This window comes from Argiope bruennichi, chromosome 7 (assembly GCF_947563725.1).
Source record: "Argiope bruennichi chromosome 7, qqArgBrue1.1, whole genome shotgun sequence".
Taxonomy (NCBI): Eukaryota; Metazoa; Arthropoda; class Arachnida; order Araneae; family Araneidae; genus Argiope; species Argiope bruennichi.
This window is the reverse complement of record NC_079157.1, coordinates 96,658,166-96,681,781: the sequence shown is the minus strand read 5'-3', so window position 1 is coordinate 96,681,781 and position 23,616 is coordinate 96,658,166. Positions and strand designations below refer to the sequence as shown.

The window sequence follows — 23,616 nt, the reverse complement described above, 5'->3', positions numbered from 1 at the left end:
TTTATCGTTTCCCACTTATAACTTTTTTCTTGGAATTCTTGTAAGCGACTACTTCTCAAAGCGTTTGAAATCTAGTATTAAAAATTTCTATCTGTATATTTGAGTTCTGTCAAAAAAGTTTACAATTCCATGTAAGTAAGTAAATTTCATAATCTTTTCGTAGTATATATAGATGATATGTATATCAAAATGTTTTAAAATTGATAACGTTATTAAAATAAAACTTTAATGAGTATATTTGAGAATTAAATTATCCAAGTAAAAAACTGAATGCTGTGCCACCTGTTTAAGGTTTCTGTATTGCATGTTTTGATAAATTACTATTTTCAAAATGCAAACTTTTCAATTCGATTATAATAAAATGAGTTTCTGTTGAGTTTTTAACTAAGAACATTTATTTTAATTTCATGGTTGTGGATTATTTTTAATTTATAAATGATTTTTTGATTAATAATTCTTGGAATGACTGCTTAAACTATGCTGGATCATTAAGATGAGCAATGAATGGATTTCAGACGTAAACTATCCTGTTTCTAAGAATCTCAACTTTTAGAATGAGTTAATCTGTTTATAATTTTAGAATGTGTAATGCCTTCATATTTATTTCTTTTAACATACAATAATACGATATAGGAAATATTATCTATACCATCTGCTTTGCATTTCAATTTCTTATGTAGGCTTATTATTTTATTGAAAGTGTTAATAAACGTACATAAACAATACTCAAGATATGTTTGCGACTATGTTAATATATCCAAATCTTCATTTCACCTAATAAGATTGAATTGCTTTTTTTGGGAAGTTCAGTCGTTAATATTTGAAAACGAAATTCCGTTTTTGAATGTATGAATTTTTTTCAAAAATTTGGAAAAATGTAATATTTATATTCTTTGAAGGATATTCGAGATTTTTAATCTGAGATTTAGATGCAATTTTTTTTTTTTGTTGGAATGTGATTTAAACTTCAAGAGTTGCCTTTATTTAAGGGTCCCAAAAAGCATTCTACTGAAAATTTCTGTAATTCCTGTAAATTTCTTTTGTATCATAACTATGGAAATGCTACAGAAATTTGTAGATAATTCATTTTTCTCATAATTAATGTTTCATCTGAGAATTTTACTTTACTTTCAATATTTAACAGCGATCTAGAATCTCTAAGTGTGATAGGAAAATAATTATCATTTTTTCATAAAAATATCAAGACATTCTACTTGGAATAAAAAGTACTTGGAAATATCACGTGGTTATAAAAATTTCTGGTTACGACTCGTCAATATCATTTAAATCCGTAGAAATATTTTAAATTCATGACATAAAAACTGTCTTTTTGGAAGTGGGATTTTAAGTATTATCTGCATACTTAACATGATTTCAATTTAGTTCCATTTTAATAGTTAATAAACTAGTTGAAGAATAAAACTCGTATTTGGTTCTTTAATTCAATAATCTAAAGTATAAATGTTAGTTTTTTTGGAAATTCCAAATGATTTATTCCTGCTTAATGATGTGTACCGACGCAGTTAGTAGGTTGATTTTAATGAAACACTTTATTTAATGGTCAAATAACCATTAGCATCTAGCGTGATTCAGTTAAATAAGGTACTTAATAATACATCGATTACTAAGTAATTGATAGAGTTATTTTTCTGGAATCAATCATTCAAATAATTAATGGATTAAATCTCGGAGTTACCAGGTCTGTTAAAAAGAATTTTTTTACAAAGTTAAATATCTCGAATTTTATTTCTTTTCTTAAATGAAAATGATGCTTGGCTTTATTTAAATGGTGCTAATCTGAAAATATAAATATTAGTTTTTCTCTGATCCCAAGCCTGAAGAATAAAATGTATGACAGCTCAGTCTCGTTTCAATAACTGTTTTCAGAGATATACTTCCGTCTTCAGATATCAAATTTTTCTGTAGTCATATATAATATAGATTAGTTCAGTCGCTAATTTTTTTCATTTTTAGAGAGCACTTTCATTTACTTAAATATTTAATTTTTTTTGCACAATCTCGTAAGATTTTTCCCCTTCAAAATTTTCTTAAACGCAGCACATTCGATATTAAAAGAATATCGTTCATCTCCTTTTTTGCCTCAAAAGACCAAGATATTACCTGAACAAGTGAGAAATATTGAAATATTCTTCAATCGTTATTGTAAGAATCATTACTTATATAAAGTAAAATGGAAAGAAAACGCTATTAGATTCAAGTCGCAGTTTGATGAAGAAATTGACCTCCGCAGATGTTTTTTCAAGCCGTGAAGAAACGCTGTTGCATGTTACATAAAAATGAATTCGTTTTCAAATAATTACTTTTCATATACGAAGTACGGAGAAAGTACTGCAATAAATAAATAAAAATTCGATCCGAGGTTCTGATGAATCCAACATTTAAAACTTCCTTGAGTTCAATAAACGTATTTAGATGTTATTTGAAGGCAATAATAAAAAGTTTTCAACTGGACTCGTTACATTTGGTAAAGACACTTTAGATGAGCTTGCAGATATTTATAAAATTTATAACGAATTTAAATGGGAAAAAAATGTCTGTCTAGCGGTTGGAGTACAATAGGACTAGATAACTACAAAACGTAAAACATTAAATAAAAATGAGTACTGATTTAATATCTGAAATCCAGATTCTTATAGCATATTCAACCGATCAAATCCAAGAGTTGAACGTCTGTCATTTAGTTTGCATCTAAATACAATTATGATCTTACGACTATAATTGCAGTTCCATATCAAATCTTGGTTCGAATCTGTTGGGAGAAATTCGCCCAAAATGATTAATCGGACTATACATTTAATAGAAACCCTTGATTTAGGCCAAAGATCTATATTTCGTAACTAAACTACCCAAAGAAATGGCGACCTTACCGGAAGTCCATAATGTTATGCGGAAGAGATGAAATCGTTGTTGGAGAGTAGGCAAAAATTCGGTGAAGCAATTTCCGCTGATTTTCAGAAGAAATAGGTACATGATTAGCAAAAGGCTTCATTTTAATGAGGCGATTTAAGTTTTTTCATTTAAGGTGCCATAGTCCTTGAGGATATGTATTTTGCAGAGCATTTGAAAGGTGGTTATATTCCAAAAAAGTGTGTGAAATAACGGGAATATTTGTTTGAATTTTTCCGCTTTAATTGATTTTTTTGAATTAGAATGTATCATCATAAGGTCGCTGTGCTAATTTCATTTGAAATTTTGAAATATAAAAAATAGATTCAATAAAGAGGTTTAATACTTATTCTATTCCTATTTATTAACTTTGCGAGGACTGCAATGAAGGAGTCATTTCCAGATTTCGGTAAAAATAATGCTCATGAAGATGGTTCAAACTACGCCTTTAGAGCACTGCTGTGAGAGCATATTAATTATTCTCAATAAAATAAAAATTGTGTACTTAAAATATAGGAATGTTTCACTATTTAAAATCTGCAGGTCTTTCGTCTCTCAGCTGAAAATACGTATTTAGAAGCTATTACTTAAATATTTCCTTGGTATTTAAATTTATGACGAAAGTTATTTTCGAATACAATCTTAGTATCAAAATGATATCTTTTTTATTCTTCATCCGTTTCAAAAATAGATAACTATTCCTCATTTCATATTTAGGGCACCTTCTTCTGTTCATGGACTTGTACATTGTACAACAACTACTTTCCTATGTACACGGATGGTTCCAAAGCAGTCTCATGGAGGCTGTGCGTATGTTTGTGACAGTATTGTTATCAGTCAAACGAATTTACTTCAGTTTTTACCTTATATATAGCGTATATATATCGTTCTATACAGTATATTGCGAGTAATATGTTTAAAAAGGCGATGATTTATTCCGATCCCTTCCAGTCCCCATTGAAAAGTCATGCCTACATTTCCGATATTAGGAATTTGCTTACGGATCTATTTCGAAATGCTTTTGAAATTCTTCTCTTTTAGATTCCTTCTCATGTGGGTATTCAAGGAAATAAAACATTGGACAATGCTAAAAATTAGTGAACGAATTATACAAATATGTCATTCATTATAATGTTGGGCGGTCTTGTATTCGTAAGTGGCTTTTCCAGAATTGCTTAGGTGATAGAAACCTTAAGACCGAAAAAAAAAATCTTTCAGCAGCCACCACCAACTTGCCGCCTACGTAGTGATGGTTTAATTATCTGATATTTTTTTATTGAATGTATATTACTGGACTCATTGGGTCTTAAACATTTTGAATCAGTTTTTTGTTGTCTCCTGCTTTTAAATGAACATAAAATACGTTTTAATATTTTTCAGTATTTAAAGGAGGCTGATTTTATCAAAGAAATTTGATTTCTTCTTATGATTGCTCTTAATTTAGGACCCCTTTCCTGAAGTTAGGATCATATCCTTTTTAATATGTTATCACAAATTTATTTTATTTTTGCATAGTTTTAAACCTTAGCTTTAAAGTTTTCATCTGGTATCGGCGCAAAATATCCAGAGAAGTGATCTTGCCCTAGAATAATACTCACTTAATTATTCACTCGTAATATAGGTTATTAGATTCCTTATTTAAACCTTATTATAATTCGTAACGAATTTTTTTAGTTCGCATTTAGGAATACAGCTAATGAGTCCCAAATTTATATTAAAAATTATGCAATGTTCAGAAATGGAAAGGAAATATTGCAGAATTCACTTTATCCCCCTCCCCATTTGCCCTCACTGGAATTTTGAATCACAAAAGCGTATGCCATCTGTTAAATCTGTAAATTATTTATAATTATTATATTAAATTATATATACAAAGTATTTAAATTAAAAATTATAATTATAAAAAAATGTGTTATATATTTGATTTTTAAAATTAAAGGGCTATTTTTGCAATAATTAAATCTCCACTTTTAACAATAAACAACTGCTTTATTCTACAACAAAACAAGTTACAACAGCGCTTAAAATAGAATATTACGGTTTCTGGTATAGTGTAACAATAAAAATAATATCAGTGTTTACTTAACTTTACAGAAACAATGTAATTTTAAACAGTGATATTCTTTTAAGCAGTGTTTTTGTTAAATGGGTCATTTCTGTAATTGAACCTGCTAGAGGTGTTGAGTTTGATTTTGAGCTCTTTTAAGAACGCATTTTTATTGGTGAATAACCTTTTTCCCGTAGTAAGAAATGGGTGTGCTAGAATATGTTTCTGTGGGCACATTCATATGGATTTATTTTCGAGTTTTTATAATGAATGACTGGATTTCTTGCGTTTACTTTATTCCGTATATTTTAATATTGAAAAATTGTCTGATGAATGAATTTAAAAAACGGGATAACGGATGTCAAACTTTAATGGATCACAAGCCAAATAATGCTAAAATTGATGCTGGAACCTCCATTGATGAAGCACTTCTGCTACTTAACGAGGAAGAATCTGACTCGAATTCTAACATTGACGAAGCTTTAACTCTTCCTCAACCAGAACCAGCTACCATCCAAATCACCCTAAACCCTTTCCTCAATCCTTTTTCCGAGTACATGATTTTCGATGATCCTCTGGCACATTTGGAAATGACTGAACAAGACGAACTTACTGCCTGTGCAGACTGGATTATGAAACACCAAGCATTTTTTTAAACTTGAAATGAATGCATATATAAAAACTTCAGCGAACAATCTACAATAGCTATCTTTGAAAATTATTTCATCATTTGTGGACCTCCGTTTAACAAGATTCAAAAGTAATAGGTGTTCTTCAACCTTCAGAAAATGCAACTAGAAAAAATAATAGTCGTATAATCTACGGTTATGAACTGTGAAAAGTGCCTGATTATTATAAGAAATCTCTTCCTCATTCCGAACAGACTTTTGTACCTAATCCTCTCACCTTCCGGATTGAAAAATAAAGTAAAAGTTCCTCAAGCTTCAAAAGAAATCCAGTCTTGAACATTTGTATATATTGTATATAGTTTTTTGTACATATTTTTTGTTTGTATATATATATATTTACACTGCGGACCATTTTTATTGCTTTGCTATTTGTGATATTGTTTCCTAATGATGGACTTTCCTGTATTTGGACTTGACTTGAAGACCGGATGCGGTCACCCTACTTGTGACTTTGTCTTTCTATAATGAAAGATATTCATCTAATTTTCAAGAGACTTCGCTGAAAGCAGAGATCGCTGGCCTCCTAACATCGCATCAAGCTTCTTTATCCGATCATCTTTGCTTGAAGACAATTCATTTTGGACTCTTATCAATAGGCGCATTCAATAGCATTTAATTTTAATCTACTTTCAAACCATCAACCCTCAAAATAAAATAGGCTCAACACCAAAATTGTCTCTATTACTGTGTTTATTTTCTTTTCATTCTTATTATGCTTTTGAATACTTATGCGCATAATTAAGATTTAAAATATTTATATTTATTCTTTCAAAATAATGTTTTATAAAGTAATTATTTTCAAATTACTTTTTTTGATGATATTTACGTAATGGAATTAAATAAACACAGAAATATACTTGCATAAGTGTGCATTTAACTGACTTTGCCCAACCATGCATCAATTTACTCTTAACAACTTTTTTTAAAAGAGTTTTTGAGAATATTTTGAATAATGATTTCTTTTTTAAATAGCGTCATTATAAAACATTACGCATTTAATGGGGTGAAAACATAATATAATAAATGTTTTAGTTGTGTCCCTGAAGTCTCGATATCAAGGACATATTTTAGTTCCAGGCTGATGCTATTGTTATATAAATTATTATTTTAATTTATTTAAAAATAATAATTTCTTTAAAATTATTTTTTTTAAAAATTAATAATTTTTATTATGTTAAATTAATATTAAAGTAATTAATTTTAAATTAATTTTAAATATTTTCATGTTGTACAGTAATTATTGAAATCATGCTTAGAATGGAGGCTGTTCGATTAGTTCGATTTTTCGGCTTGGAATTTAGTTTATTTGTTTTGCTCGTTGTTATATAGATAATGTACACGTCATGGAAATTTCTCAAATTTCATGATTCACTGTTAGTTGATATACTAGTTATGGATTATACAACCATAATTTAAATAGACTGACCATTTAATAGATAATTATGAAAATATGGAATTTTTCCTCAAATTCCATATCAGTTGTCTCTAGTTGTAACGAATCAAAAATATAGATTAATCGACTATATAACTATTAATCGACTAAATTATAATTTTTGATAACATTGCAATAGTCTGTTGTCATCAAGAATATAATAGAAGAAATGTGTGGATAAAATGTTTATCAATGAGAGGAAAACGAGTGTTTTCTGATCACAAAGATCCACATGGTCCTTTATAACAGTATAGTTACTCTCAACTATTTTAAATTGTTTTCACAGATATTTTTTGTAAGATAACCTATCATACTTTCGCGTTCAAATAAATGCTGAATAGAAATGTTGGATGCACTTAGTTTAATTCCTTTCTTGCTTTCTACTGTAAACGTCATTGCCTTTCCACGGCTTCAGAATGGCCTTGTCAACCCAGAACCGTAGATGCTACACAAAATTTCCTTTCCATTATGAAATTTCAATTCAAAATCCATATGAAATAATTTCAAAGCGGTTTATCAGGATATAAATATATATACAGGTGGTTATCAAAATAATGGAAACACCTTAGATTTATAAAGAATCTTTTATTAGTATGGTGTAGGACAGTCTTTGGCATGTAGTACAGCTTGGAGTCGCCTAGGGATCGATTCATACAAATGTTGATAGGGTTTAGAGGAATATTGTACCTTTCTTCTTGGAGATGTTGTGAAAGTTCTGGGAGATATGCCGGCCGAGGATATCGATTCCGCATTGAACACTCTAAAATATGCCATAATGGTTCAATTATATTGAGATTGAGTGACTGTGCGGGCCAAGGCAGTAGTTTAACTTCATCCTCATCAAACGATGACTGGACAAGTCTCGCTGTATGGATAGGCATATTATCATTCTGATAAACTCCATCTCTTTCAGGAAACAAAGTTTGCATCATAGGTTGGACCTCCCAGCTAAAATTTCTCTATACTTCTAACCATTGATTGGTTTCGATGGTCTTTATAATGGATATTTAGAATTATGATAATTAAGGATTATCTCTTTTCGAAAATAATTAAGTAATCTGTGATCAATTTTTAAACAATTTTGGGATATTAAAGTACTTTTTACAGGTATTTCGCTTTATACAAAGAATCAACAGATAAATGATATCAGAAAATATTTCCTAACAGTAAAAAAATAATTGCAATGATAACAAAATTGCGAAATAAGTGCATAATATATAGTTTAATTAATAATAATTAAAATATATATTTCTACATAATTTCTATCTAATAACATGGAAAATATTAATATAAGCATGTGCACAGCATTTTGAGAAAGACTTGGCGCACTTTTATAATCCGATTTTAAATTTTTATCTGTTTGAGACAATGATAGAAAGTATTTGACATATAATGTGAAATTAAAAGACGTTTTTAATTAAATAAAAGAATTAAAATATTTGCATAAATAAGAAAATCACTTTTAATAACGCAAAAAAAGTAAAGTATACATAATTTAAATCAACAAATTCACCTACTGATGTTGCGAAAAAAGAAGCCATTGTTTTCGAAACCAATATGCTTAGTTTTTAAAGAAAAAAAAAAAAGTGCAAAAGAAAATTTTTTCGGGAAATGTTATGTCGACCGTCGACCGTATCCAATTCTGGGAAGCGAAATGCTGCGCGACAGTTTTTGAATAGGTCAAGATTTGCGATATGGCGGCAAAAAAAAAGTATTCTCGCACTAAGGTTCACCGCGAGTCACATGACTCATGTTGGGTACGCTTATTTCGAGAAGAAACGAGCGACTACCTTCCTTCATTTATATCTCAAATCTATGGTTTTTTCCTATGTATTTATTTAACTTATTTATTTGCCAATTACTGAATATCACTCGGAATATTTACATCAAGAATCTCACTGTTTTATGATATTGTTGCAAATTTAGATAATTCTGAATTACTAAAGTATCTCAATTTTCCACTGTTGCTGTGAATTCCGCCAAATTTCAAAATTATTTAATTATTATAAACATTAATTGTTAACAATATTTCCAGATTAGTGAACATACTTCCAAGCTAAAAACTGAAAGTGTCGAAATATTCTGATCAATTGTTCAACAGATTGTTCGAAATAGAAGGAATATAATACCATAGCAAGAATTTAAAAAAAAAAATCCTTTTTATCTGAAAATTGAAAACACACACACACACACACACACACACTTTAAATTCATTTCCCTCAATTGCGTTTTTTGGGGGGAAAATATATTTTCTAAAAAGACTACTAAAATACTAAAAATATCAATTTGAAATTTGCCATTAGTTTTAGGTTAGAATACTACTTGGAAACTGAACCAAAGTATTAGTACAAAGATTACCATCGTAAATTCAGAATTTTTTCAAAGCTTAAAATCACATTAATTTCACAAATCTGATTTTTCTTTAAATTTGGTAACTTGCAAGAACTTTAAATTAATCCAAAACTGTTGCTTCAGTCTTTGGCCAAATACGTCAAATATTGTATATAACAAATAATATAAAATTCTGGTCAGTTGCTTTTGTTGGGAAGTGTTTGAAGAAAGGTCAAACTCGAAGCAAAAGTTTTCTTAAATATTTAATACTAGCCGCCTTTGGCGACCAGCTGGTTCGCCAATCTTAATGTTCGTTTAAATTTTAATAATTAAATATTTTACGCCATTCCTACTTTAATAGATTCTTCATCAAAATATTTTAAAACTTCAAATTTCGAAAGTCATATAATTCACTCATAATATTATAAAGACCTTCAGTCATAACGTAATATGTATCTCTCTCATTTTCTGTTAGCTCCCGTAGAATTTATGCTTTAAATTAAAGTGGAAAGAATGAATCTGCAATTAATATAATAATATTTTTTACTGAAACAAAGCATTTTTTTATAATATGATTACTGATAATATAATCACTGAGCGTTTAAACTTTATGGGCACTAAACAATATCTTTCTTAATTTATGTAATATCTCAAGAATTTGTCAACAAAATTTTCTCAGATTCATCATGAACAGATCGATTCATTAACAATGTTTAATTTTAAATGCATCAATCACTAAGAAAATGAAATGAATCGTTTAAAATAATCGGTCGAAAACAGGTTTAAAAAAACTACTTAAAAAATGATGTACTTAAAACTATAAGCATATACAAAAAATATATAACTAACATAAATACAATTTAATTACAAAAGCATGCAACTAACCTAAAAATAATTTAAATCAAGAATCATCCGTTGATAATATTGTCAACAATCGGAACACAAAGCGCATGTGTGAATTTTCTTCGCCAGTTACGGTAACGCAAATGCGTGAATTTTTCTACGCCAGTTGGGGTAACGCTATGCAGATTATACATTTTTAATTTCCTTTATTCTGTGTTATTTTAATTCAAAAGTACTTCAGAATGAATCTGAAACATGAATTAATTAACAATGTTTAATTTTAAATGCATAAAACATTAAGAAAATAAACAGAATCGTTTGAAATAATCCGCCGAAAAATGTTAACCCTAGCCTCATTACTGTTGGGAGGAAAAAAAAACTGAAGCTTTACTCATTTGGCGGTGGAGAAAATGGAAGATTTTTTTATCGGAAAAGTTGGCGGTGGGGAAAATGGAAGATTTTTTTGCCGGGAAAGTTAGTTTTTAATTAATTATTAAAATTCAGATTAAAATTTCAAAAAAGGGACCCCAGGTGCACATTCCCGACCTCTAAGGTATACATGTACCAAATTTGGTAGCTGTAGGTCAAATGACCTGGCCTGTAGAGCGCCAACACACACACACACACACACACACACACACACACATTGAGCATTATAATAAGTATATAGTTATCAGGCAGAAAATATTCTAAAATGTAAACTTTTCCCATAAGTGTCATGGTAAAATAGCAATATCGCTTCAAATGCCATCCCTTAAATAAAACACGCTTCCTGACATAATTGAGCACTTCAAATTCAAATTTAGAAATATTTTCCTATAAATCTATACTCATTAAATCATTTGAATTAGCGCTTTCTTAATACAATTTTTTTAAATGATTCTTTTCTTGATTTCAGGAACATTTAAGGCTCGTTCGAGGGATGGAAGAAATGGAGAGAGAGATTAGGTCTGTAAAAGAGTCAAAAAGTGAAAGATCCCTGGAGTGATCAGCTGCAAGAGGTAATTCGATTTTACGATTTCATTGCATTATTTAAGAGTATGCGAAATAACAAAGGCGTATTATTGATTTACCAAATCATTTGCCTTTACGAACCTTCCAGAGTTTGATAAAGACCTTTTCAAAAATATTCAATAATTTCCCTGCACCTGCGTATGCATAACTTCATTTGATATGAAACAAGCTGATGTATCCGGTGTAATTTCAGAGTAAAATATTTCTTATGTAAAATCTGTTCTTGTTCAAATTACAATATCCAGTGCTTTTATGGAGTCTGATATGCTTTCAATTTATAATAAAATTTCAATTCAGTTAAGTGATTTGTAACAACTTTCATTAAAATGTTTTAATGAGTGTTACAAGGCAGATGATTAATCAACTTTCTAACAAATAAAAATAAACGGAGCAGGTATTTGTTCTTAATATAAATTGTTAATCATTCGCTTTTTAACTTTTTTTTTCTTCCACATATCTGCTAAAATCTTTTAACACAGGTCTTAAGTATATTTTTTCTGCAGTAAAAGAGATCTCTAAACATTTTATATAAGTTAATTTTCAAAACTTAATAAAATAAGAAAAACAATTCGTGCGGCTATGAAATTTGTATCGGAGGAAAGTTAAATTCAAGTTTAAAATCAACACGAGCAAATCGTTTTTCTAAATTTTTTTTTTTTTTTTGGTTTGGTGAATTTTTAATTAATTTTATTAATGACAAGATTTTAATAGTAATCATTTTTTTACTATCATTAACTAAATTTTAGAATTAATTAATACAAATCTTACCAGAAACAATTTAAAAAATAAAAAAAAATGTAAAGAAAAAAACAAAGGCAGAATAGTTAAAAATTCTCATCGATAAGTAGAAACCTATCATATTACCATCTGACGAAACAATAAATTGGTTTTAATCTAAGTTTACAAATTTGCTTTTAAATGAATTTTGAAGGTTTTTAAATATGGAGAAAATATTATGCTGCAATGAAATCTCCATTATTAAATAGATAATATTGGTCTTTAAAGAGGTGTAAAAATATCTTTTGTGTAACAAATTTTTGAATCATTGATGAAATTTCTAAAATCACAATTTTCGCTGTCTGATTCAGCATCTCAAAAAAAGATTTTGAAAATTGCACAGCTGACTAAAAATTTTCTTCAGATTAGCGATTTCAAATCGCTTTTTTATATTATTGAAACTAACACGCATTTGCATTTTCTATTTTCGATATTCCCATTGATTACAGGTACTTAACTCGCGAGAAACAAGGAAATGTAAACTTAGTTATTCTATGATAGTTATAATTTGTTATATCAAATTTTTCGTATTTTCCCGAAAAGAAATTCCGTATATTACATCTGAACTACGATAAATTAATTTAAATTCGATCATATTACTCTGCCCCCTCCTCATTATTTCGAAATGACTGGATCTCATCAGAAAGTTATTACTTTTTAAAACTAATTTTCTTAACGTTATCAATATGTGATAGTATTTATAGAAGATATATTCATGCTTCCTCGATCATTAAACTCTATACAAATGTGTTGCCAAATATCTTAAAACTCGAGTCATGGCTTAGTAAAAGCTGGTTTTATATTTTACTTCAACATATGATTACTTCTCCTTTAAAATTGTTTCCTGTGATTCTTGAATTACATAAAAATATGGATTTTGTAATGTAAATAACGATAATAGCAAATTTCAAACATTTTAAATATAAGCTTGGAAACTGTATCAATTTATTCTTTTTACAATGGTTGATTTTAAGTCACTCATACAAACCCTCAAAGGAGAATCGCTCTTATTCCTGAACATCTTATCTAGGTAAATATTTGATTTGATCGCCGTCGTCCTTGCATAGGGGTAGCGCATCTTCCCCGTGATCTAGGCGTCCCGGGTTCGAGTCCCGGTTCGGGCATGGTTGTTCTTCATCTGTGTTCTATCTGTGAGGTGTGTGAATGTGCCCCCCTGTAAAAAGGGGTTGTGCAAGCGAATGTGTGAGTTTCACCTTCATATCAGCTAGAAGTCAGACTTCTGCCCTCGGGTGCTCAGGGGTCTTTACCCTCAGAAGCTACTTTCTGTGGTAACGCGGACACGACATCATTATCATCATCATTTGATTTGATCCGCTTCTTTATTTTTCAAATTTATTTCTTTCAATCTATTATCAATATGTTATTATTAACTCTTTTATTTCGTCACAAATTACATTATAAATCTTAAAATTAACGAAAAAAATTACTATAAATAAAAAGTATTTGAATTTTATAAGTTATTAAAATTTTAGGTAAAAGTGTATTATTAAATTAGTGATGAGAAAAAAAAAAGCAAAAATATTGATTTAAATAATAAACTAATGTTGAAAACTCTGTTAGTGAGCAACTATCAATCAAGTCGTGGCTTCAAATCTGGCGGATTTTTCTTCGTCCCGTCGAATAATTTTTTGATTTTGAATCGCACGGGACACACTATACGTATAATAATACAAAACTTAAGCATCTGTTTAAAGATAAACGTATTGCTACTTGCTTTAAAATAAAATACATTTTTTAACTATTCCGTTTTTTTATCATACGTTGCTAACTTGCTTATTAGAAAAATGAAATATATTGAACAGTTTTCAATTTATAGTACTGATTATTGTATGCATCTCCGATCACTTTGCTTTTTCGAGATACTCTTGTTTGCAATTACCATGATACGTAAATTTTTGGATACGTTCAATATACTATTGATGTATTATATTCTGATACATATAAAATGAATTAAATGAGTTTCATCAATAATTTTGAGTACTATTTTTATTTGGAAGAAAAGCAACGGAAAGAAATTTCCGATCTTCCAAATTTTTCATTGGCGTAAAATGATTCAGTTGTTGGCATTTACAGAATTTGTGGATATAGCATTTTATATATTGGCTTAAACTTTAGTATTAATTTTACATTATTGTATTTTTTATGCCTACATTAAATAATACAATTGTTTTAATAGTTCCATATGTTTTAAAATTTAAATTAGAACCTTGGACAATTAACATTATTAAATCCATGACATGGATTTAGCGGCAGATGAAATAAGCATTCAGGCTGCTGTGGGAGAAGCAGAAATGCAGATACTAGCGGATGAGCCACCCCTCATGCCAGCGCAACAGCAACAGGTTGTTTTGCCGCAATCAGTATTCGCTAATTTAAGGGTACGTCTGCTTTTTAAATTATATCTGAATTTTTTAAGTATTTAATAATTCCTATTTGTATTGCAGTTAGTATTTCATAATAATCATAAAACTAATTGTGAGATACAAAAATTGTACAAAAATGTACTACTACTTGAACTAAGTCTTGATAAAAATGTACTTAAATGTATTGCTGCTGATTATCCTTCTGCATTATAAATTGTCAGAAATGTATACGTTGAACGGCATAAGTATGAAATTATAGAAAATTTTGCTGTTATATAAGTTTTGATACTTATAGGCATGTGAATGTACAAAACAACAGATAGTCGCTATTCTGGAAATTTCGCTCAAAATGATATAAAATCATACGCTTGATGCTAAAATCTCGATAACAAATTTCATCATTCTAGCTCTTTACGTATCGTTTTTATCGTGTTTTTCACTCGGAGAGAGAAAGGTTCGGAAATCAAAATACTTTCTCTGTTAAGCTTTTTCTCTGAAACTATTCAAGCTTTGAAAGATTTCCCACTCTCTCTATTTCCTACTTCCTGTTTTCTTTTTTGGAATGCATCGCTGACTTTTCATAATTTTAACTACTCAGTCCTATGTAGAGAATGAAAACCACATAGCAATAAAAATATAATCAACCAAGATGCAAAAAATATCATGAATTTAGACGAAAATAGGATTTTGGCACGACAGGATTAAAACTGTTACCAATTATTTCTACACATTTATGCATATCATTCAGCATTTTTATTTGCTTTAGAATTTGTTATGATGTTAAACTGAATGATCCGAGGTTTAATATTTACACCTGTTTCGAAATGATCGAAAGATGCGTTATCCCTTGATATTGACTGATTCATAACTTGGCGAAATAGGCATTGTAGCTTTCTCACAGCTTTGGGGGCACCTGCGATCTCTAGATATTTTTTTTGCATTTGAAGAAAAAAAAAAATTAAAGGTCAAAGGTACTGTACTCCAATTTCTTCTTATGAAATTAAGTAGCGTTGAAATTTTAGAATATTATTCTCATAGTATCCATTTTTAATTACAGTTTGCAAATTTTATTTTGCGCTTTTTTTATGAGTTTAACATGTTATATTGTTTTATAATAAATGTCCGATCATATAATTAAAAAAAATTAGACTGTATTATAAATCTTAATTACTTTTTTCTCTTTTCCTTGTTCTTAGTTTTGAATTTGTACTCTAGAGGACTTTAATTTATTCTGGTATATTTAATGAATGCCATAGGTGAAAGAGTACTCCACAATTGCGGTCCAAACATTTTATATAAGTACTACCTTCATAAGAACCCTATCACAGATTTCTAAAGAAACTCTTTGGCCATTTCCCAAAATTATTGTACGAAATAGCACCCTGAGTGCGCATAATGTAATGTAGATTTTGCAATCTCGCATATCCTGAGTGTGCTCCACCATTAATTCTCATCCTATAACGTAATTTAACTCATCATGATTTAATATACGGGATTTAATATATATGATTTAATATATATATATATATTAGTGGGAGAACCTCTCAATCAGTATATTTTTAACTTTTTACGGCTAGTGGTTTCTATCTTTTTCTATAGATATTTTTCAACATTTCATTTGTTTTTCTTAACATACCTCTCAAGTTTTGATCACTGCTATCTTAACGAATTATTTTTTTAATGTACTTTCTCTATTTTAACTATTAACTCCTCACGTGGTATCATCTTAAACTATATGATTGGCGCAGTATAGCCTATTTTTGGCTCTTGCGCCACTAAATTTAAATTAATCAATCAACCAACCAACCCAATTATTGTATTTAAGCGATAATAGTTTAAATAAATGATTTAGCTTGATAAAATAGCACAAAATCCAGCCTTGGCATTTAAGCATCTGATATAGCAAGGCTAGTTCAGGAAGAAATCCTGTTAAACAGTGAATCTTAATAGTTAATTAATGTTATTAAATTTCTTTCAAAAGTAATAGCAGAACATTTATAGTTCTACAGCTAAAATAATCGACAAATAACAACTGTGGCTGATTGAGATTCGCGAGGATAGAACTTGGGACCTTGTGGTTTGCAGCCCAGTAACATAACCACAATACAAAAGCAATTGCTCGTGCCAGCGTAGCTGTTAACTGGCTTATAAGCTTTCAGTACACGACGTGTAATCTTCGAAAAGAAAAATGGTTTGACTGAAATAAACTCTGGCTGATAATTTATCGAACTAAATTGACTTTGAACAGAAAGATTAGGTGGTCACTTGTGTATTTTTATATAACATTACAAAGCAAAAAGCTATAGAAATCAGTTTATTTTGTTTTCTCTGTTGATATAAAGCGGAAAATAACACCGGCATTTAATTAGGTACATTAAAATATAAATGTAACAATGCAAATATTTTGAACAAATGAAGTTCGGCAAAAATGTTCTTCCCGTGTTTTAAATATATGCTACATAAAGATGAAATTATATTTGATAGAATTTGCCAATACCTCATATCGGGTGATTTTGTATGAATTTTCATAATTTTAGAAAAACTGGTCCCCTTGAAAAAATATTAGTGTTTTAGACTTTAAGAATATAAGTGACATTAAGATAAAGGGAAATGCCCTACAAAAGTGTCCATTCTAATTACAAATTTACCACATTACTCATCTCTAAATATAAAATCATTTGTATGAGAGGTTCATTCTGTGATCTTGAAGTCGAAATACAACCTGCACTCCTAAACATTGCAAAGCTATTATATTTTTTTTCCTATAAAGAGAGTGTTATCACATTTAAAAGTAAAAAAAAAAAAAAAAAAAACGAAACTAAGCCGTGATATTTCTATAAAGACAATTCAATGTGTATCGGATTTTTAAACAGAAATATATTTTAACATTCTATGTATTTCTTCCTCATGATTGTATTGTAGAATATCTTCATAATGCCTGAATTTCTACAAAAGAAAGTTGTTTCCAACAATATACTATAACTCATAAAAAGATTTTCAAAACTTTTTATGAGTTATAGTATAACTTTTAAAATTTTATTATGTGGTTTTCAGATTTTTAATTATTTAAGGTTTTTCAGTATATTTTATAATTTGAAGTTTCAAGATTGTGGAATCTAAAAATTATTTCACAGATTCATTAACTGATGGCACCACATATGCGCATTTAATTTTAAACTAAATTATTGCGTTCGTCATCAATTGATAGCTCCCAATTTCTTTCTTTTTTAAAGATTTTACTGTTGAGTCTCTTGGAAGCTATCATGTTTAAATACATTATTTGGTATCTTCTGTTTTCGAATATTTTAATGTAAATAATATTACATTTGATTATAGAAAGATTTACTCTTTGTTTCGTTATTTTTAAAGTCAATATGCATTGAACATAATCATAATTTAATAGCTATTAAAATATTAAAAATGTACGCTTCTGAGCGATTCAATTGCGCAACAATTTAGAATTTTAATGCATGAAGATGGGAGAAATAAATTGATTTAAAAATTTTATCTTTACAGGCATGCTAAATTTAGAAAACCCATTCACGAAGTCAGCTAATAATTTATGGCATTAAAACATGATATTTGTAAATCAATCTATCAGTCAAAGAACTCTGCAATAAATTAAAAGCATCAATGCAAAGTTCTGATTCCTTTCAATCTCTTAATCACACTATGATTGATTATATTAATTCGGGACATAAAAATTTTATCTCCCGAGTAAAGAAACTCTAGTAAATTAATAAAAAGCATGAGTTGTAATTTTATATTGCTTGACGAATTATTTTAAATTATTTCTTATATTAGAGTATTTCCCTGTCTTCATTACAAGCAGACATAAGTAAACATAATTACCATATTCTGTCTAAAAAGTGTATTTTGACATTGTTTCAGGATCTCGCCCATAGATGGCGATTCTATCACATGATAAATTTTGTTCATTCGTTTTGTATCTTAACGTTCAGTTGAAGAATGGTATTCTGTGTTCGAGACATGCAATATGTCAACGAAAATAAAATGGTGTTAATAAGACAAGATTTTTTATATGAAGAGATTTACAGACATAGTTAAGCCGTCAACTTTTGCACGAGTTGAATATACAGAGTGGTTAAAATTAAAGTTCCACCTTGGCATGGTCATTAAAGGAAAACTGCTTTACCAAATGTTATCAAACTTTGTAATAAATTAGAGAAGGTTATGGGAATTTCTTTTTCGCCTTAAAAACGTTGAAAAACTTACTAATAGTGGTGAAATGGCGCTGTATGCAATAATATTAAGCAAATTAGAACATGAAAACACCGGTTTAAAATGTGTTTTATTGTTTCTGAAATGTGTTACAAAGCATGTTCAATATGTGTTATCTCAAAAGCACTTTATGCTGATAATCTAAACAATTTAGCTGAAATGAAAGATGCGATTCACCGAAGTGTGCATAACTTTCCTCCTGATATGCTAAGAGCTACTGTTGAGAATGCAGTTATGCTATTTAACTTGCTTTCAGAAAATGGTGAACGCCACATTGAACATGCTTTTTAGCACGTTTCAGAAACGATTAAACACATTTTGAATCGATGTCTTCATGCCCTATTTTGCTTACCAATATTGCATGCAACATTATTTCCCTCCTGGTGGCGAGTTGTTGAACTTTTTTTTTTTTTGGACGAAAAGAAATTTCCATGACTTCCTTTAAACTATTACCAAGTTTGGTAACATTTGGTCCAGTAGTTTTCCTTTTATGATCATTTCAAAGTAGAACTTTTATTATAACTACCCTGCATATCGATAGTATGTGAAATTTGAGATGTATTGGAACACATTTGCTACTGTTGTATCTAACAGTTGAATGCCAGCTCATAAATTAATTCTTAACCCTTTTGGTACATTTGACGGATCAGAACGTTCCGTATTTGTTTGAATTTAGGTTTCTTTCTTTCTGTCTTTTTTTTTAAATAATTCTAATAGCTTAAGCAATCTCAATATCATACGGCAGTATATATTCTGAATAATAAGAATAAATTTTGAAATGCTGTAAAATTTATTTTTGTACAATAATAGTATTTTTGGAATGCTAAAGCTCAGCTAATTTTTAATTAAAATTCCAGCTCCTTATTTGAATAATTGTTATGATCTTTTCCCCCATTACTTTTTAATTTGTATGCTTCATATGTTCTATTATATTTAAATAATTATATAATTTTTCCTAACTCAATACCTTTAAAAAATGTTTTGTCTCAATTTCATTTTATATTATTCTTTAAATTATTTTATATGGTATTAATGATAAAGAATGCTTTTATTGATATGTTTATTCAATCATGATTTGATAACTATCAAAATTTTGACACTGATGGAATTTTCATTACAATTGAGTCATTCTGCAATATTTCATATTCGATTTGGGGGAAAGTTATTGTAATAAAGGGGATTCTATGTTTTTAGAAAAATATGTTAGCTGATTGATGGAAGTTTACTACCCATATTTATGATTTATTTTCTTATTTTATTTCTCTGCATATGCTTACAGTTGGAATGTATGTGATGTTTACAGTTGAATAGAAGAATTGCCATATGAAAAGAAATTAATATTTCAGGGCCCTCCAATGACAAAAACAGTTCTTCTTTGCCAACAAATTTACCTGCTTTTGAATTACAGTGGTATGATGATCCTCAGAAGTCTACTCAGAGTGAAATGTTTCTCAATGATAAGAATTTTTCATTGGAAACTTCCAGAGATCCTGGATGCAGTGCTGGAGTTTCAGGGATTTCAGTTCCACATAAAGAACCGTCTATGGCTTCATCATCTGCACAAGCTGATGTATTAAGGTATGAAATTTTTTTGTGAATATTGTATGAAAGTTATTGTTTCTTTAGGACACTAGATGTCTTATTTTGTTGGATAAATGTATAAATATAAGAAATTGTAAAATGAGTATGGTACTTAGTTTGCATTGTTATATGATAAGCAGTTATCTCTACTACTAATAAAGAACATGTTAGTGTACATGCATGTGCTTGTCTTTTGCACTCTGTAAGTTTAGCTTATACATATATTCTGAAGGAATGTCTGTATATATATATATATATATATATATATATATATATATATATATATATATATATATATATATTCCAGAGGGAATGTGCACTTTGGTGTTTTTCTACAATAACATCCAAAAATGTTATTACTCAAAACATCATCATTTTAAAATTAAAAAAAAAAACTACTGTCTTTAGAATGATGCTAATTTAGTTGTCATGCAATTTTCCTACTAATTTTGATAGCTAAATTTTTTTGCATTATATTTTAACAGTACTTTTTATTTTTGCAATGAAATTCAAACTTATTCAATTGATCCATTGGATATTTAATTGCTTTTGTTGAAACCAAGAAAATGAACTGACATTGTCACAAAAGATGACATGCAATTAAAAAGTATATTATTCAGACATTTGCTTATTTAATAGCCATATGACATCATGAGACTAGACTCTTTTGGAAGGTTTATGTACTCAATAAGCAGAACAAGAGTAAGTTTATTAAATTATCATGATTTAAATGTCAGTTACAGTTTGATACTTAAAACTATTTTGTTAAGGCACTCATAAACATTTAGTTACACTTAAGAATTTAACTGAGATTAAATTCGGTAAATATACTTGGTGAACCAGTAGGTTGCTAAAAGAGACTAGTCTAAATATAAAAAACATACTCCTTGCCAAAATATTGTCACAATATTAATCAGTTTCTACTGAAATTTATTTTCTTTTCTTAATGGTTTAATATCTAGCTTCATATCATCTTAAGAATACAATAGATTTATATATATATATATATATATATATATATATAACTCAATATCAGAGTGTGAAATTTTGTATGCATATATATTAAAATTATATATTAGAATATGTCAAATATCTTTAAAAAAAATTTAAATACCTTATTTTAAAAGTTTTAATTTTAAAAAGTTTCATGCATTTTAATTTTTTTTCTTTTTCATTACAGTACAAGCCTGGTTATCGAAACTAAAGCAAACGGGGCATTTTGGACAATGAAATGATTCAATCATGAACATCCATTATTGTTTATTATCTAACTGCAATATATAATTTTAAAATGTTTTGTGTGTAAAATGAATTTAAGTCAATGTTTTTGTAGGCTATACTTAAGATCCTTTTAAATTTAAACATATATTTTTAAAATTATAGTAGGCACATCACTAAGTAATAGTTTTTATAGCATTATTAATCATTTATAAACTCGGTAATTTTTGTTTACTCCTTGCGTCTTTTTAGAAATTTCAGAACCATACTCTTTTACCATCTTTTTAGTAAAAGAATGTCATCAGGTTTTGTTTTAACTTCATTGCTCAACGAATCTTAGAGCAACTTAAAATAATGATTATTTTCATTCAGATTGTGATTATGAATATTGACCAAATTTTATATAGTTCCCTGTATATATGGTGATGCTTCACATGTTGTACTAACATTTCCTGACAAATTTTATGAAAGCTTACAATCTTGCCAGGTAACTTAATTGGTTTGCATATTATCTTAATCTGTTCCTTACTCGTTATCATTACCCTTCTCATTTTGTAGTGCATTTTTAAAAATTTTTTTGTCTTTAATATAGATAGTTACAAGAGATCATACTGTATATCTTTTACCAGTAATGCTGCCTCTCATTAATTTCTGTATAATTTCAACTTGTATTGTCACCATTAGAGTAAAACACATTTTGATCTAAACTTTTAGTTTATAATTTGTGTGCATTGTCTTTCTTCTTAATAAGAAAATTATGTTCATTGATTGTATTGGTTGAAAGGAAAAAAATGTCTTCTTTTTTCAGTTGTGAAAGTCTCAGTTCTGGAGAAGATGACAGGGCTTTGGGAAGTTGCCCTTTGGATTCCGAACCAGAAAAAAAAAAAAGGTTGAAACTTCATTTGGCGGGAATTCTCTTTCATTCTGCTTATAGTTCTGTGATAATAGGTGTCTGCAATTGAATCTGCCAATGAATCCAATTTCTAACAATCTGCAATTAGCACCAACATCTGTTCGACAGATAGTTGAAGAATATGAAATGCCATTCCAGTGAAATTGATTTTTGTTGTTGATACTGATAAAAAACAAAAAAATTATCATACTAGAAATTTTTTACTAAAAATGCCAATTTATACTTGAGGATGAAATTCATTTATGCTTGTATCAAACAATCCATGATAATGTAAGATAAGGGAACTTAATTTTGACTATAACTTTTGAATTAGATTTTGTTAACATCAATGTCGTATGGATGGCTTTTGTTTATTATTTTCAGAAATATATGATATTATAATACTAGATATAACTTTTAATTAAGTCATATTAGATTACAGAATTTTTTAAAAACTTGCTTTTGAATGCATCTTTTGTATTTATATATTACACATATTGGCCAATTAATTAAATTTAAAAAAATGTTTCGAGTATTGAATATGAATTTATTAATCAAACATTAATGAAAATATTATTGAAAAATGACATGCATCAAATGATCATAAAATTTTTTAAAAATGTGTATATGAAAAAAAAAAGAATATTATTAAATAAATTAATTATGTATGAGATTCATGGAAAGAGATTTCTAGTATAAGAAAAGTATTTTTATTATACTTTCTGACTATTAATATGAATATCATATTTTAGAAAAGAACATTGCTTTAAATACAAATCTAAGAGTAGTGGAGGAAGAACATATTAAAAGTGCAATGATGGGAAATAAAAATCTGCGAAGAAAATTAATTTAGAATAAAATATTAGTAGAGATTGCCAATGAGAAAAAATGTCCAATTCCTGCCGTTTTTTTAATCAGAATCATAGACACTGCTTATTTCAGAATCCTGTGCTTATTATTTTGGGATAATTTTTCTCTGCAGAAAGGAGATCTGCAGTGTGTAACCAGATTGCTTATCTAGAGTTCTGTATTAATTGCATTTTCCCTTTAACTGCTGTTTTATGATGTTGATTTTCATTTTCTTTTTCAATCAACTATTTTATTTTTATGCATAATTTGTATAATACTTATGTATATTTGTTATTAAGACATGACGCTTCCATCTGGTATCTGAGTTTCTTTTATGCAAACTCAAAAAACTTTTGCTATATCAGAAAACAACTAGTATTTATTTTCTTATTTATGTAGGGGAAAATATG

The 23,616-nt window shown here is 28.6% G+C and overlaps 1 protein-coding gene across 4 annotated transcripts; it reads left to right on the top strand.

Annotated features, from left to right (window-relative positions):
- On the top strand, positions 1-22,853 carry LOC129976040 (uncharacterized). 4 transcript variants are annotated; one of them, XR_008785069.1, is made up of 5 exons: positions 1-131; positions 11,148-11,250; positions 14,265-14,439; positions 20,013-20,244; positions 22,274-22,853. XR_008785069.1 is itself a non-coding variant. In XM_056089388.1 (5 exons), the coding sequence occupies exons 3-5, from the start codon at positions 14,299-14,301 to the stop codon at positions 22,425-22,427; spliced, it is 465 nt and encodes a 154-aa protein (XP_055945363.1). In that variant the 5' UTR covers positions 1-131; positions 11,148-11,250; positions 14,265-14,298; the 3' UTR covers positions 22,428-22,853. The 4 variants fall into 4 exon arrangements, 3 of the variants coding, with proteins under 3 accessions (XP_055945363.1, XP_055945365.1, XP_055945364.1); XM_056089388.1 differs by having other exon boundaries at positions 20,075-20,244; XM_056089390.1 differs by lacking the exon at positions 22,274-22,853 and adding an exon at positions 21,428-21,866 and having other exon boundaries at positions 20,075-20,244.
- The last annotated feature ends 763 nt before the right edge of the window (positions 22,854-23,616 follow it).

What these genes read in the sequence shown, in the direction of transcription:
- LOC129976040 (XM_056089388.1), top strand. Translation starts at nt 14,299, where the DNA reads ATGGATTTAGCGGCAGATGAAATAAGCATTCAGGCTGCTGTGGGAGAA. An exon ending in CAGTATTCGCTAATTTAAGG is followed by an intron (nt 14,440 to 20,074) that starts GTACGTCTGCTT and finishes TTTGAATTACAG; the next exon opens with TGGTATGATGATCCTCAGAA. An exon ending in GCACAAGCTGATGTATTAAG is followed by an intron (nt 20,245 to 22,273) that starts GTATGAAATTTT and finishes TTCTTTTTTCAG; the next exon opens with TTGTGAAAGTCTCAGTTCTG.